The following is a 13,508-nucleotide window of genomic DNA, read 5'->3' on the forward strand; positions in this document are numbered from 1 at the left end:
ATGCAACAACACTTTTTCTTGCTTTGAGTCACCAACTTGGCAACATGTCACATGTGGAACAGCCTCGGTATTACTATAGATTAAGTGCATCCAAAAAAGGGTGTTTTTTTAAATATATGTTTTTTGGGATGTAGATTAAGAATCTGAAATCCGTTTTTGGCGGTCAGCATCGGAAAACTGATTTTTTCTGATTTTTTAATATGTTTTTTATAGAAAACGACAATGGGGACCCGTGGGCCATGGTCAGGAAGATGTGCCAGGTGCGCAGGAATTTATATTGTCATTTTAACGACCTGCGCGGTGCGTCGTACTATGCCGGTAAAAAAAATACGCCATGCGCCGACAGCGCCGTAATTTTAGAAAGCTAAAATAGTTTAAATATGGACGCGCGGCAATGCAAATTACGTAATCACACTGACCGTACACACAAACGTGTATCCGCACTGTGTTCTGGTTGGATACGAGTTAACTAGATTGCTACCGCGTCAACTCAGGACTCAGGTTCTAAGAGTCAGCACAGTAATGAATATTCATTCATAGATCACAATTCAATCGTACATGAATTACAGAACTAAAGAAGGCAACATGGCTTTAGATGTGCCATCGGTGCCTTCTAATGAATGGCTGGACTGGTTGCGGCAAGTAGGGTATGAACCTGTATGTCAACATTACGATCCTGCATGCCAATGTTGGGACTACATTACCGACATCCTTCCCACCGGCAAAATCGACACGATCAATTGATTTGAATTGAAGGCAATTCATATAAATAATAATATAATCCACGCCTACGCTGGAGGAAGTTCAAACTTCAGAGGTGGAATTAAATGCAGTAAATTTGCAGTAAGTCAGAAAATACCAGAAAAATACCAGATTTAGGCATATATACCAGATCTAAAATATTCATACCAGACACCTTTTGAAAATACCAGATTTGTGAAATCTGGTATAGAAATATACCATCTGGCAATGCTGGTTCAGCGTTACTTGAAATCATCTACAGACAATGTTGCCATTCCATTCAGATGAAAATGTGTATAAATCAGAACTGTGTCAGACGGCTCCGCGGCCCGCGCCGAGTGCTGCGCGGCGCGGAATCGACCGTGATTTGCACAAAGGCCTGCGCGAAAAAAATATAATTAGATTGATTTACGCGATAAATTTCCCCGTTTATATACATCTTCCTGAGTGTGGCCCGTGGGGAACTGGAGGTTTTAAGGGGGGGGGGCCATGCCCAAGGCTCTAATTCATTAAAAAAAAGAGGCAAAAATTGGAAAAAATCTGACATTTTTTTTTTGACTGGAAATGATCTACTGGTATATCAATTTGGGAATGACTAGGCAAAAATTTGGGAAAAATCAGGAAATTTTTTTTTACCAGAAATGATCTATACAAGATTTGGGGAATGACTGATAAACCCCATCTGGGAATGACTGTAAACCTATGTAAAACCCCAAAATTGCGCTAGGTTAGGTTAGGAAAAATTGGAAAAAATTCTGATTTTTTTCAAAATTTTCGCCAATTTTGCCGATTTTTGCCCAATTTCTTTTTGACAAATTAGAGCTGGGGTATTTTGTTTTCTATAGAAAATATATAAAAAAATCTAAAAAAATTGGTTGTCCGATGCTGACCGCCAAAAATGGATTACAGATTCTTAATGTACACCCCAAAAAAACATATATATAATTGAAAAAAACTTTTTCTTTGGATGCACTTAATCTAAAGTTTTACCACAGCCTCTTTGACATGTTTGAACTAGCAGGGTGGTCCAATGGTTAAAGTTCAGGGTAGGCTACCAAGATTGGCGCAGAGAGGTGAGGGTTTGATCCCAGCTCTGTGCGCCAGTTTCTGGTCAGAATTTGCAAGGAGGCCGGGTGGTTAAGCAAAGCAGAATTATAGCAGTGAGTTGCTAGTTCAAGAGTTGCTAGTTCAAAATGCTGTTGATGTTCTGTGATGTTAAGAATCGGCGACAGGCCTTCGGAGTACGGCCTACTAAATGCTGAAACTACTATTGCAGTCAAGAACTGAATAGAATGATCACTAGATAAAGCTATTGATAAATATATGTTCAGACTTGAAGTGAATAGCAGTAGCACCAAACAAACCTGCTAGAAGTCTCAAGTCTAGTACGGTAGGTATTTCTCAAATTCAAACGAATGTCAGTTTTGAAAAGTTACAGTCAAAGGACAGGTTTTTAGATCTCCTGTGAAGTTGTGAACAAGTCTGAAAAGTACAAAAATTGGTGACTGAAGGCCACACCAGGCCTATTCTTCAGTGCTGACATAAATTGCTATTTGCTATAATGCTTTTCATTATACACAAATCACTTTTGTTTCATTAAAGTCAAGTGAATGAAATAAAATTTTAAGGCACATCTCTGAGTGTTATTTACAATGCTTTAGTGCAGGGTTGGCAATGATTGAATCATGTGATTAAATCACTAGATTTTTTTATAAAAAATCATGATTTTTTTTATTTTTTCAATTTTTTTTATTTTTTTTTTATTTTTTCATATATTTAAAAATATTGAGTGGCAGTCTTTAATTTATATTGAGGTATTGTTATTCATGGTTTAGTATAAATGTACTATGAATGACAAATTGGTATATAAACTTGTTGCCTTTAGTGTGTAGGTATTAGGTTCCAATAAATGGAATGTTTTTGGTACAGAGGCATCAAGAGTGCAAAACATTGTACGTAGCTAGCAGCTTAGCTAATTCTTATAAGGCTATAAGTAGTCTTAACTATTTGACTATTTGTTATATATTGATTACAATATAGGTACAATTTAAATGTGTTAGCTAGCTGGTGGGGCAGAACTGATTGAACAGTTTTGGGGCAAAATAAAAGAGTAATGGAGGTACATAAGGAAGAAAGTTTATTTTCCTCAAGATTAGCATAACATACCATTTAAAATACTTATGTTTTGAAAACAATATCAGGAAAATGGGGTTTGTTAGCTGCAACACACTGTTGGAGTCGTTCTCGGAAGTTTCCTACAGCACAAATAGACTTATCAATAATTGTTTACCCGAAAATCCCTAAGTGGTAAACACCACCTTGGCCTGTTGGCCATTATTGGAGGCAATAAGTGCCCTTTTTAGCCATCCATTATGATCCATATACTGTTATTGTTAGTTGGCTAACTGCAACATAAAAAATAACACCTCAAAAAAGACAAAAAAGGTGAAAAAATCAAAAAAATTAAATAAATAAAAAAAATCATGAAAAAATAAAAAAAATCATTGATTTTTTATTTTTTTGATTTTTTTAAAAAAATCAGAAAAATCGCCAACCCTGCTTTAGTGTAGGATTTCATTATTAAAATAACCTATAAATGGAGTTAGTAATCAGTCACCCATTGTCAGCCTAAATGGAAAATTTGGCAGAAGCCATCCAGGAATTAGACAAAAAAACCTGTGAATCTGGCTAATTTTTATTCATTCCAACAAATTTGGAATATTGAGTAAAAATTTTCTATAATCACAAGTAATTTCAGAGCTAATCATCTTAAATCTTGTCTGAAAAAAGACTTTTCCTCTTTTTGTATTTTTTGTATTAAATTTTTATTTTATATAGGTATATAATTATATTATTTTTTATATTTAAGTAATATAGGTATTTTTTGTTATTTTTTGCTCTCTTGTTTATATAAATTGTCAAAATGGCCATAGGAACTGGAGAAATTGATCAGATTCATGGGTGTTTGTACGTAATTCATGGGTGGCTGGCTCAATTTCATTACCTATGGTATATGACTGGCTTATGCTTAATTTCACACTTACGCTTTCCATTAGCATTTTCCAAAAATTTTCAGTGAAAAATAAAAAAATGGCCTATTTAATCTTACAATTTAAAAATCACCTGTGAAACAATTGTTTTTACCTGCAAATATAGGAAACTTCTGCCCAATATTCAAAAGAGGAAGGCCATTGGGTAGTGGACTACTATCAACCATCAATGACACAGGTCACTAAACACTGGCACATGGCACCAACAGCAGCTGCATTGAGATATCAATAAAAAATATAACTCAGTAGTCAGTACTCACTGCAGTGAGTGACAGAGAGTGCATTTTCTCGTCAACAAAAACTTGAGGTCATGGACAGACGGACGGACAGACAGACAGACAGACGGACGGGTGGACATGGCAAGCACAATAGTGCATTTTTTCCATAAATGAGAAAATGCACTAAAAACATATAATACTGGTCCAAATTAGGATTTTAGGGTTTGATTTCTCAGGTGCAATCCTAGGAAAATGTGTTATCAAGATTAGTAGTACTTGTATATATATGCCATTTATAATTTTAATGCCCAAAGCTTTTCCAGCAGTACGGTATTCAGGATGCATGTCAAGCAGTATTCAGTTGACACTGCCTGCATATCCTGCTTGTATTGATTTTTTATCTTCATCACCTGTAGAGATTGTAATGCCCATACATCTGTGCCAATCATGATGTATTGGCCATATTGATGGTAACACGCATATGTCTGTTCCGCTATATGTGCTCAAGTTGCCGGTGCCGATCATTGCATATTGACCATATTGCTTGTACATCTGTGTTGAGCATCTTGCATTGAGCTATACCGGTATCAATTGTAATGCACATAATATTTGCAAGGTAAAAGTGTCAGCCAGATCTTCTGAAGATGTAAATTTTGCTATCAATGTATTGCCAAAGATATTTAGATAGTTACTCACTTTCTGCACCCTGACTTGATTACCATGCAATAACTAAGCTTGTTTGTTTGCACTAGAAAGTTAGTCATGACTCACTTCTTTCCCAACCAAGGTGCGGAAAGTGAGCAAACATCTAGAGATCTTTGACGATACATTAACAGAAAAATTTATATATTCAGATCTTGCTTATTATGCACATTGCATTTGATACAAACAATGGGCAACAAATGGCACTGACGCACATGCATTGCAATTGATGGGTCAATATATGATGATCAGTGCAGACTTAACTGCATTACAATCATCACAGGTGATGGATACTAGCAATTAAAACAACCTGGAGAGACATGTGGTGATGGCATTGCACATGACGATGGCTGGATGCGGCTGGCAATGCAGCGATGCATCCTGAATACTGCAGGTAACATTTTTGGCTGAAAAACCATGTCAATGCATTTGCCAAAGTCTACACCCTGGGTTCACAAAATAGATTGTTTCATTTGAAGGCCAGCAACATAAATGCTGTTGCAGTGTTAGTTGCTTGGTGGATAGCTGGCATGAAATTTATCTGCTTTTTGAGGCAATACTAGAGCTTTCCTGCCATTTTTTGAAACTGCAAGATTCCTGTTAGATGAATTACTTTCTATCTAATTGGGATAATAAAAGTGCCAGATCAGACTGCAAGTCACATGTAGGCTGCAAATTTGTCACTTTAGAACCACAAGATTTTAGTAGTAAGCATGAAAATTCCAATCCCGGTGGGTAGCATTGATGGTTGGTAGGTAGCATTGATGGTTGGTCCAATCCACGGTGGGTAGCACTATTCCAATCAACTCCAGCTCTAAAATTAAATATTCCGACTTAATTACAAAGCTAAATTGTATACTTCTATTAGCATTTAGACCATTGGCTGGAGCTGATCTGGAATATATATTCATAATTTTTACAAAAACTGTTAAAACAATCATTTTCTAAGTGAATTGTTAATCACTAACAAAACTAGGCCATTTTCTTTAAATTTCAGTTGGTATTTATCTGGTTTTGATACTGAAGTGAAGATTGAAGCCTAATTTGTTCCAAAAAATAAACCCTGGGTTCACAAAATAGATTGTTTCATTTGAAGGCCAGCAACATGAATGCAGTGGCGGTGTTAGTTGCTTGGTGGGTAGCTGGCATGAAATATAGGTAGGTATATGCTTTTTGAGCCGATACTAGAGCTTTCCTGCCATTTTTTGAAACTGCAAGATTCCTGTTAGATGAATTACTTCCTATCTAATTGGGATAATAAAAGTGCCAGATCAGACTGCAAGTCACATGTAGGCTGCAAATTTATTGCTTTGGAGCCACAAGATTTTAGTAGTAAGCACGAAAATTCCAATCTCGGTGGGTAGCATTGACAGTATAAAAGTTGGCAAGTCTAACTATTCCAATCAATTCCAGCTCTAAAATTAAATATTCCAACTTAATTGCAAGGCTAAGTTGTGTACTTTTCTTAGCATTTAGACCATTAGCTGGAGCTGATCTGGAATATATATTCATAATTTTTACAAAATCTGTTAAAACAATCATTTTCTAAGTGAATTGTTAATCACTGAAAAAACTAGGCCATTTTCTTTAAATTTCAGTTGATATTTATCTGGTTTTGATACTGAAGTGAAGATTGAAGCCTAATTTGTTCCAAAAAATAAATTTCACAAAAAAATACATCCTAACTCTGGGATTCAAATAGAGTTAATTTATCCACTTGAGTGGATATCAAAATTCAAAAATGTAGGAGAACCCACTTGTGATTGAGCAGAAATCACCTATGCTATTATGTAGAAAATATACCTATTTATTACTTGTCTGCCATTTATGAGCCTTGAAAATGAGATACCCAGATACCCACTACATTAATAAATTATTTTCTATCCTATTTAATTTTAAATAAATCTGAAATATTTAGCTATAAATAAAACTTACCTAAGTTCTTGCCCCTGCCTATTGACAATTTTACCTATGCCTGTGGTTACAGGTGAAGTCAATGGTGAAATTTCTTTAGCAATTTTTAAGGAGAATTTTTAAGAAGAATTTTTAAATTGGTCAGGCCCTTCTTGTGCAAATACTGAATGCAAAACCTCCAGACCAAGCAACCAATTCTTGTGTGAAGCTTTAATGCAAATATAATGTTATACAAATTGTTCAATGTGATGAAATCAGTGAAACTCTATTGCTAAGAGCATAGATATACAATCTTTGGTTTAAAAACCCTTTTCCTATCACAAGTATATATGTATTTGATCTCTTAATATCTTTCAATGGTAATATGAGCTCAGAAACATTTGAATAAAATATTATGCCAAAGTTGTGGGCTAGTTGATGTTTGCAATGACCAATCTTAGGAATTAAATATACTTGCTCAGGATCTGTGTTCATGAATTGTGCACATGATAATGCTATTATTCTTCCATTGACAGGTGCTGTTAATGGGCAAGAATGGGTCCGGCAAGACCAGCATGCGCTCCATCATATTTGCCAACTATATTGCTCGGGACACTCGAAGACTGGGAGCCACAAGTGGGTTGCTGGCTTAAATTAGTTTTGCTTACATTTAAAAATTGTTGAAGTTGTGCTAGATTGATACAAAATTTATGCATTTCATTCAATTTATGTATTTCTTAGCTTATCCATGGTAAACTTGTATATAGGCACTGCAATGAATGCATTTAATGATTTTTCTTAATTTTTCTTCTGTTAACCCTTTAGCGGGCAAGCATTGAAATATCCAGAAATTAAAATTTCAGAAACCATTTCAAGAAAGCAAGAAGTATTATACAATATATGTATTTCTATGAATTTTTGCAAATTTTGCCTATTGAAGGTTTAAATCGCACTAGAAGAATTCAATAAATGCGATCAGTACCTACACAAAATTTTTCTTTATAATTAAAATTCAGTTTATGCAAATGAAAAATTAGAAACATAAAAATTTAATTTAATTAAATTTAATCAAGTTGCCATGCTCAGGATCTGTGTTCATGAATTGTGCAAATGATACGGTACGGTACATGTTATTATTCTTTCATTAACAGGTGCTGTTAATGGGCAAGAATGGGTCTGGCAAGACCAGCATGCGCTCCATCATATTTGCCAACTATATTGCTCGGGACACTCGCAGACTGGGAGCCACAAGTGGGTTGCTTGCTTAACTTAGTTTTGCTTACCTTTAAAAATTGTTGAAGTTGTGCTAGATTGATACAAAATTTATGCATTTCATTTAATTTATGTATTTCTTAGCTTATCAATGGTAAACTTGTATATAGGCGCTGCAATGAATGCATTTAATGATTTTTCTTAATTTTTCTTCTGTTAAATGTGCATACACTGTGGTGAAAGCATTTCATGATTTGTCTTTATTTTTGTTGATAAAAGTGTTGGGCTTCCTTGCCATGTCATGATATTAAATGTATACCTAATTCACTCTTATATGGATCTTGTTCCACTTCTCCATTTCTATGAGCAGCATTTAATCATGTTTTATTTATTTTTTATTCCTTAATTTTTTTATTTATTTTTGATCATCAGATTATTTTATATTTTTGTTACAGTTGATGTGGAGCACTCTCATGTTCGCTTCCTGGGGAACCTTGTACTCAATCTCTGGGATTGTGGAGGGTGTGTGCAAGTATTTTAATTAACTTAATATTGATATATTGTTAATGTTGCTTCTGAATATATGCTGAATGATTAAATTATTGCATTGATGGCTCAAATTTTCATGTTTTTTGAAATTTTGTGATAATTTATAACATGATGCATACCTACCAACAATATTTTTTTATTTATACATATATGTGCTTCAATAAATGTAAATGTTTATTACAGCAATATAATTAAGAAAGATTCTGTACCAGTATTATTTAAAAAATTAGTTATTTTGATGCTGATTCAAGCTTTTTTGCCTCACAGGCAAGATGCATTCATGGAGAACTACTTTGCTTCACAGAGGGACAACATTTTCCGCAATGTTGAAGTCCTGATCTACGTCTTTGATGTTGAGAGCGATGAGCTTGGTATGGATTGTTTGATCTTGGCACAATATAGAGATTTTATAATTATTGGCCTTATCTTTAAATTGTTGAACCATGTTAAATTCTATAATATTGTATCACTCATATGTGTATCAAATTTGTTGTCAAACATCTAAAGGTGATATTGGAAAAAGAATGAGTGCACATCTGCAAATCAACATTACTGTATATGATAATTGACATGTGATAATTCATTGAACTTTATTCTTTCAATGGACTACATCTTTCTAAACAGTTATATTTCTGTCCCAACCTTTTGTGTTGATTGTATATTGCACCTTTTTGGACTGGATATTTCGTCAATTATAGCAAATATTTGGTAAGGTTTAATAAGTGTGTATGTTTATTGACTTCAAACTTGCTGTCAATAATAGTAAAACTCTGTATGCTTTACTTTATATTGTACGAATATTGCAGAGAAAGACATGCACTACTACCAGAGTTGCCTGGAGGCCATTCTTCAGAACTCTCCTGAAGCTCGCATCTTCTGCCTTATACATAAGATGGACCTGGTCCCTGAGAACCAGCGTGAAGTGTGTACCTCATTAGAACCAGCGTGACGCGGTGTGTACCTCATTAGCACCAGCGTGACGTGGTGTGTACCTCATTAGAACCAGCGTGACCCGGTGTGTACCTCATTAGAACCAGCGTGACGTGGTGTGTACCTCATTAGAACCAGCGTGAGTCGTGACGCGGTGTGTACCTCATTAGCACCAGCGTGACGCGGTGCCTGAGAACCTGAATGATAATCATTAGAACCTCTGAACTACGAGCAATCAATATATAGTTTACTTCATAAACACACGAGTAATTTAAAATTTCTGTAATTCGATGAGCTTTATCCAAGGTGGCTATTATTTTTGGCATTTTTTTGCTAGAATGTTCATGAATTATTTATTTATTAAGTTACTTGGTTAAGATGAGGTTCATCACTTTCTTCAATATTGGCAGTTGAGGGTGGGTGCAAGTAAATTTTATTATTAAGTAGAATATTCATGAATTTATTAAGTACAACTAATATCCCTTGCAGATGTTCCACGACAGAGAAGAGGATCTCAAGAGACTGTCCAAGCCTCTGAACTGCATATGTTTTCGCACCTCCATATGGGATGAAACTCTGTATAAGGTGGGTTGTATATGTTCCATATGGGATGAAACTCTGTATAAGGTGGGTTGCATGTGTTCCATATGGGATGAAACTCTGTATAAGGTGCGTTGTATATGTTCCATATGGGATGAAACTCTGTATAAGGTGCGTTGCATGTGTTCCATATGGGATGAAACTCTGTATAAGGTGCGTTACATGTGTTCCATATGGGATGAAACTCTGTATAAGGGCCGTTACATATGTTTCTATACCTTCATCTTGGAAGCATTCCCCGCCCTTCCAAGGCATGTTTTATCCCTCAAACTCCTCCTTTATACCTAAAAATTGTACCCTCTTACTGCAGGCTTGGTAATAGTAAATACCTTTAATCCCGGCGTCACACCCGATTAGCGCTTCCCTTCCTTTTTTATTTTTGAATCCCTCTACCCTACCCGTAAATCCCGCCCCCGCCCTACCCGCGGACGGGTTTACCTTCTGAAATTCTTACCTTCTGAATTCTTACCTTACATTACCTTACCTTCTTACCTTACCTTCTTACCTTACCTACTTACCTTACCTTCTTACCTTACCTTACCTTCTTACCTTACCTTACCTTACCTTACCTTACCTTACCTTCTTACCTTACCTTACCTTCTTACCTTACCTTACCTTCTTACCTTACCTTACCTTCTTACCTTACCTTACNTTACCTTCTTACCTAATTCTTACCTTCCCTAATTCCTGGACCCCACAGGCGTGGTCCAGCATCGTGTACGAACTCATCCCCAACGTGCGGGAGTTGGAGGCGAACCTTAAGACCTTCGCGGACATCATCGACGCTGACGAAGTGCTGCTCTTCGAACGCGCCACCTTCCTCATAATCTCTCACTACCACCTCAGACCTCACAAGGACCTCAACAGATTTGAGCGCGTCTCTAATATCATCAAACAGTTCAAGCTCTCGTGCAGGTAAAGTATACAGTACCATATAAACATTTTATTATTGATCATATATATTTATTCATGGTATTAGGNTTTGACGTTTCTGTTTGACGTTTGAGAAAAAGCCAGAAAATTTAGTGTCGATATACATAATTAGTGGCGTTAGAACTTGGATATTAATGCTCTACTTGAGGGATATTAATGCTCTACTTGAGTTTTCTTCCAATTGCGGACAATGGAAGCCGTCGTTAGTTTGAGAATTTTTATTAACTGATAATGAATGGTACACTAGCGTCACTAGCTGCGACGATATGATGATGCTTGCTACGATGATTATATTCCTAAAAATATTTGCAAATATCATTGTATTAGTGAGCTTAATAGTAATTATTCTAGTGATAATGCCTGATGTTTCGAAAGCCATAACAAATGCTATAACGAATACAACGCAATACTATAACGAATATAACAAAATGCTATAACGAATATAACGAAATGCTCTAACAAATAGAACGTAATACTATAACAAATAGAACGTAAAACTATAACGAATATAACGAAATACGATAACGAATAGAACGTAATGCCATAACAAATGCTATAACGAACATAACGAAATGCTATATTTCTACTTGACAGCAAACTAGCGGCGCAGTTCAAGAGCATGGAGATCAAGAACAGCAACTTCGTCGCCTACATCGAGGTCTTCACTGCCAACACCTACGTCATGGTGGTCATGTCTGACACGTCTATACGTGAGTCATGTCTGACACGTCTATACGTGAGTCATGTCTGACACGTCTATACGTGAGTCATGTCTGACACGTGAGTCATGTCTGACACGTCTATACTTGAGTCATGTCTGACACGTCTATACGTGAGTCATGTCTGACACGTCTATACGTGAGTCATGTCTGACACGTCTATGCGTGAGTCATGTCTGACACGTCTATACGTCTGACACGTCTATACGTGAGTCATGTCTGACACGTCTATACGTGAGTCATGTCTGACACGTCTATACGTGAGTCATGTCTGACACGTCTATACGTGAGTCATGTCTGACACGTATATGTATAAGTTATTGTGTGTTGTACATGTATATATTCACTGTGTGCCGTGTGTCAAGGTGCCATACAAGCCATAAGAAATAGCCACGCTCTATGAACATAGGGTACAAAATCTTGATCATTTAATTATGAATTCATTCACTAGTACTGACTTCATCATTTCAATTTCACTAGTTAGAATTCCTTTGAATAGAGGAGAATTCCGTTCATTTCAATTAGGTAGAATCTGTTTGTTAATTAGCGAAAAATGTTATTTGTTTATTATTGCTGAATGTTGTCAAAATGCATGCAATGTTTGTTTATCTTGCTGCAATTCATACAACGTTTGTTAATGTTGCTGCAATTCATACAACGTTTATTAATCTTGCTGCAATTCATACAACATTTCTTAATGTTGTCGCTATTCATGCAACGTTTGTTAATGTTGTCACAATTAATGGAATGTTAGTTAATGTTGTCACAATTAATGGAATGTTAGTTAATGTTGTCCCCTCCCCCAGCCTCGGCGGCGACGCTGCTCAACATCCGCAACGCCCGCAAGCACTTCGAGCTCCTCGAGCGCGACGCCGGCACCGCCGCCTTCGGGGGCGCCGAGCCCCTGGGGTTCCCTTGAACCCCTTGGCTTTCCTTGAGCCCCTGGGGTTCCCATGAACCCCTTGGCTTTCCTAGAGCCCCTGGGGTTCCCTTGAACCCCTTGGGTTCCCTTGAGCCCCTGGGGTTCCCTTGAACCCCTTGGGTTCCCTTGAGCCCCTTGGCTTTCCTTGAGCCCCTGGGGTTCCCTTGAGCCCCTGGGGTTCCCTTGAGCCCCTGGGATTCCATTGAACCCCTCGGCTTTCCTTGAACCCCTTGGCTTTCCTTGAACCCCTTGGCTTCCCTTGAACCCCTTGGGTTCCCTTGAGCCCCTTGGCTTTCCTTGAGCCCCTGGGGTTCCCTTGAGTCCCTGGGATTCCATTGAACCCCTCGGCTTTCCTTGAACCCCTTGGCTTTCCTTGAACCCCTTGGCTTTCCTTGAACCCCTGGGATTCCCTTGAACCCCTTGGCTTTCCTTGAACCCCTTGGCTTTCCTTGAGCCCCTGGGATTCCCTTGAACCCCTTGGTTTTCCTTGAACCCCTTGGCTTTCAATCAGCTGTGAGAGAAGGTGCCAGAAAGCGCAATGGATTCAATTTAGTCATTTTTTATTTGAAATCGGTCTCAGTTCTTTGGACTAGGAGCGTAAATTACAGTGTAAAACCTATTAAAAGTTTATGTTTCTGCGTGAATTTTGATGCTGTTAGCATTGAAATACTTGAAAGTATCTCTGTTTCTCTGATGCAAGAAATACTGGCTAAATACATTTTAATTTAGAAATTAACATCAATCGAAATTACTGTTGTTCAGGCTTCAGGGCTATGTTGGTTCTTGCGAACCGATTGTTGCATCCATGATCCAGTTGCTTATATTGAAAATAGAATTATTTAAGCAAGTATTTCTTGCATCAGAGATAATTCAAAGTTTGTTAATGTTAACAGCATTATAATCCATGCAGAAACGTACATTTTTTACATAGATATTAAAAATTTAGGCTCTATGACTTGTATACAACTATGCGTATAGGATTTCAAATCGATGCATGCATTCAAATTCAAATAAGGCCCACCCACAGCCAGTGTAGCTG

At 36.9% G+C, this 13,508-nt stretch overlaps 1 protein-coding gene across 1 annotated transcript; it reads left to right on the top strand.

The window, feature by feature from the left end:
- Window positions 1-6,388: 6,388 nt before the first annotated feature.
- On the top strand, window positions 6,389-12,967 carry LOC108676397 (ras-related GTP-binding protein A; the record flags this gene model as incomplete). Its single annotated transcript, XM_047884346.1, has 9 exons — window positions 6,389-6,454; window positions 7,141-7,240; window positions 8,272-8,338; window positions 8,633-8,736; window positions 9,172-9,287; window positions 9,785-9,880; window positions 10,596-10,810; window positions 11,423-11,538; window positions 12,354-12,967. Coding segments are annotated over 9 exons (993 nt in total), but the record flags the coding sequence as incomplete, so codon positions are not given.
- Between the last annotated feature and the right edge of the window lie 541 nt (window positions 12,968-13,508).

Source organism: Hyalella azteca, unplaced genomic scaffold, assembly GCF_000764305.2.
Source record: "Hyalella azteca isolate HAZT.00-mixed unplaced genomic scaffold, Hazt_2.0.2 contig15261, whole genome shotgun sequence".
In the NCBI taxonomy this organism is placed as follows: domain Eukaryota; kingdom Metazoa; phylum Arthropoda; class Malacostraca; order Amphipoda; family Hyalellidae; genus Hyalella; species Hyalella azteca.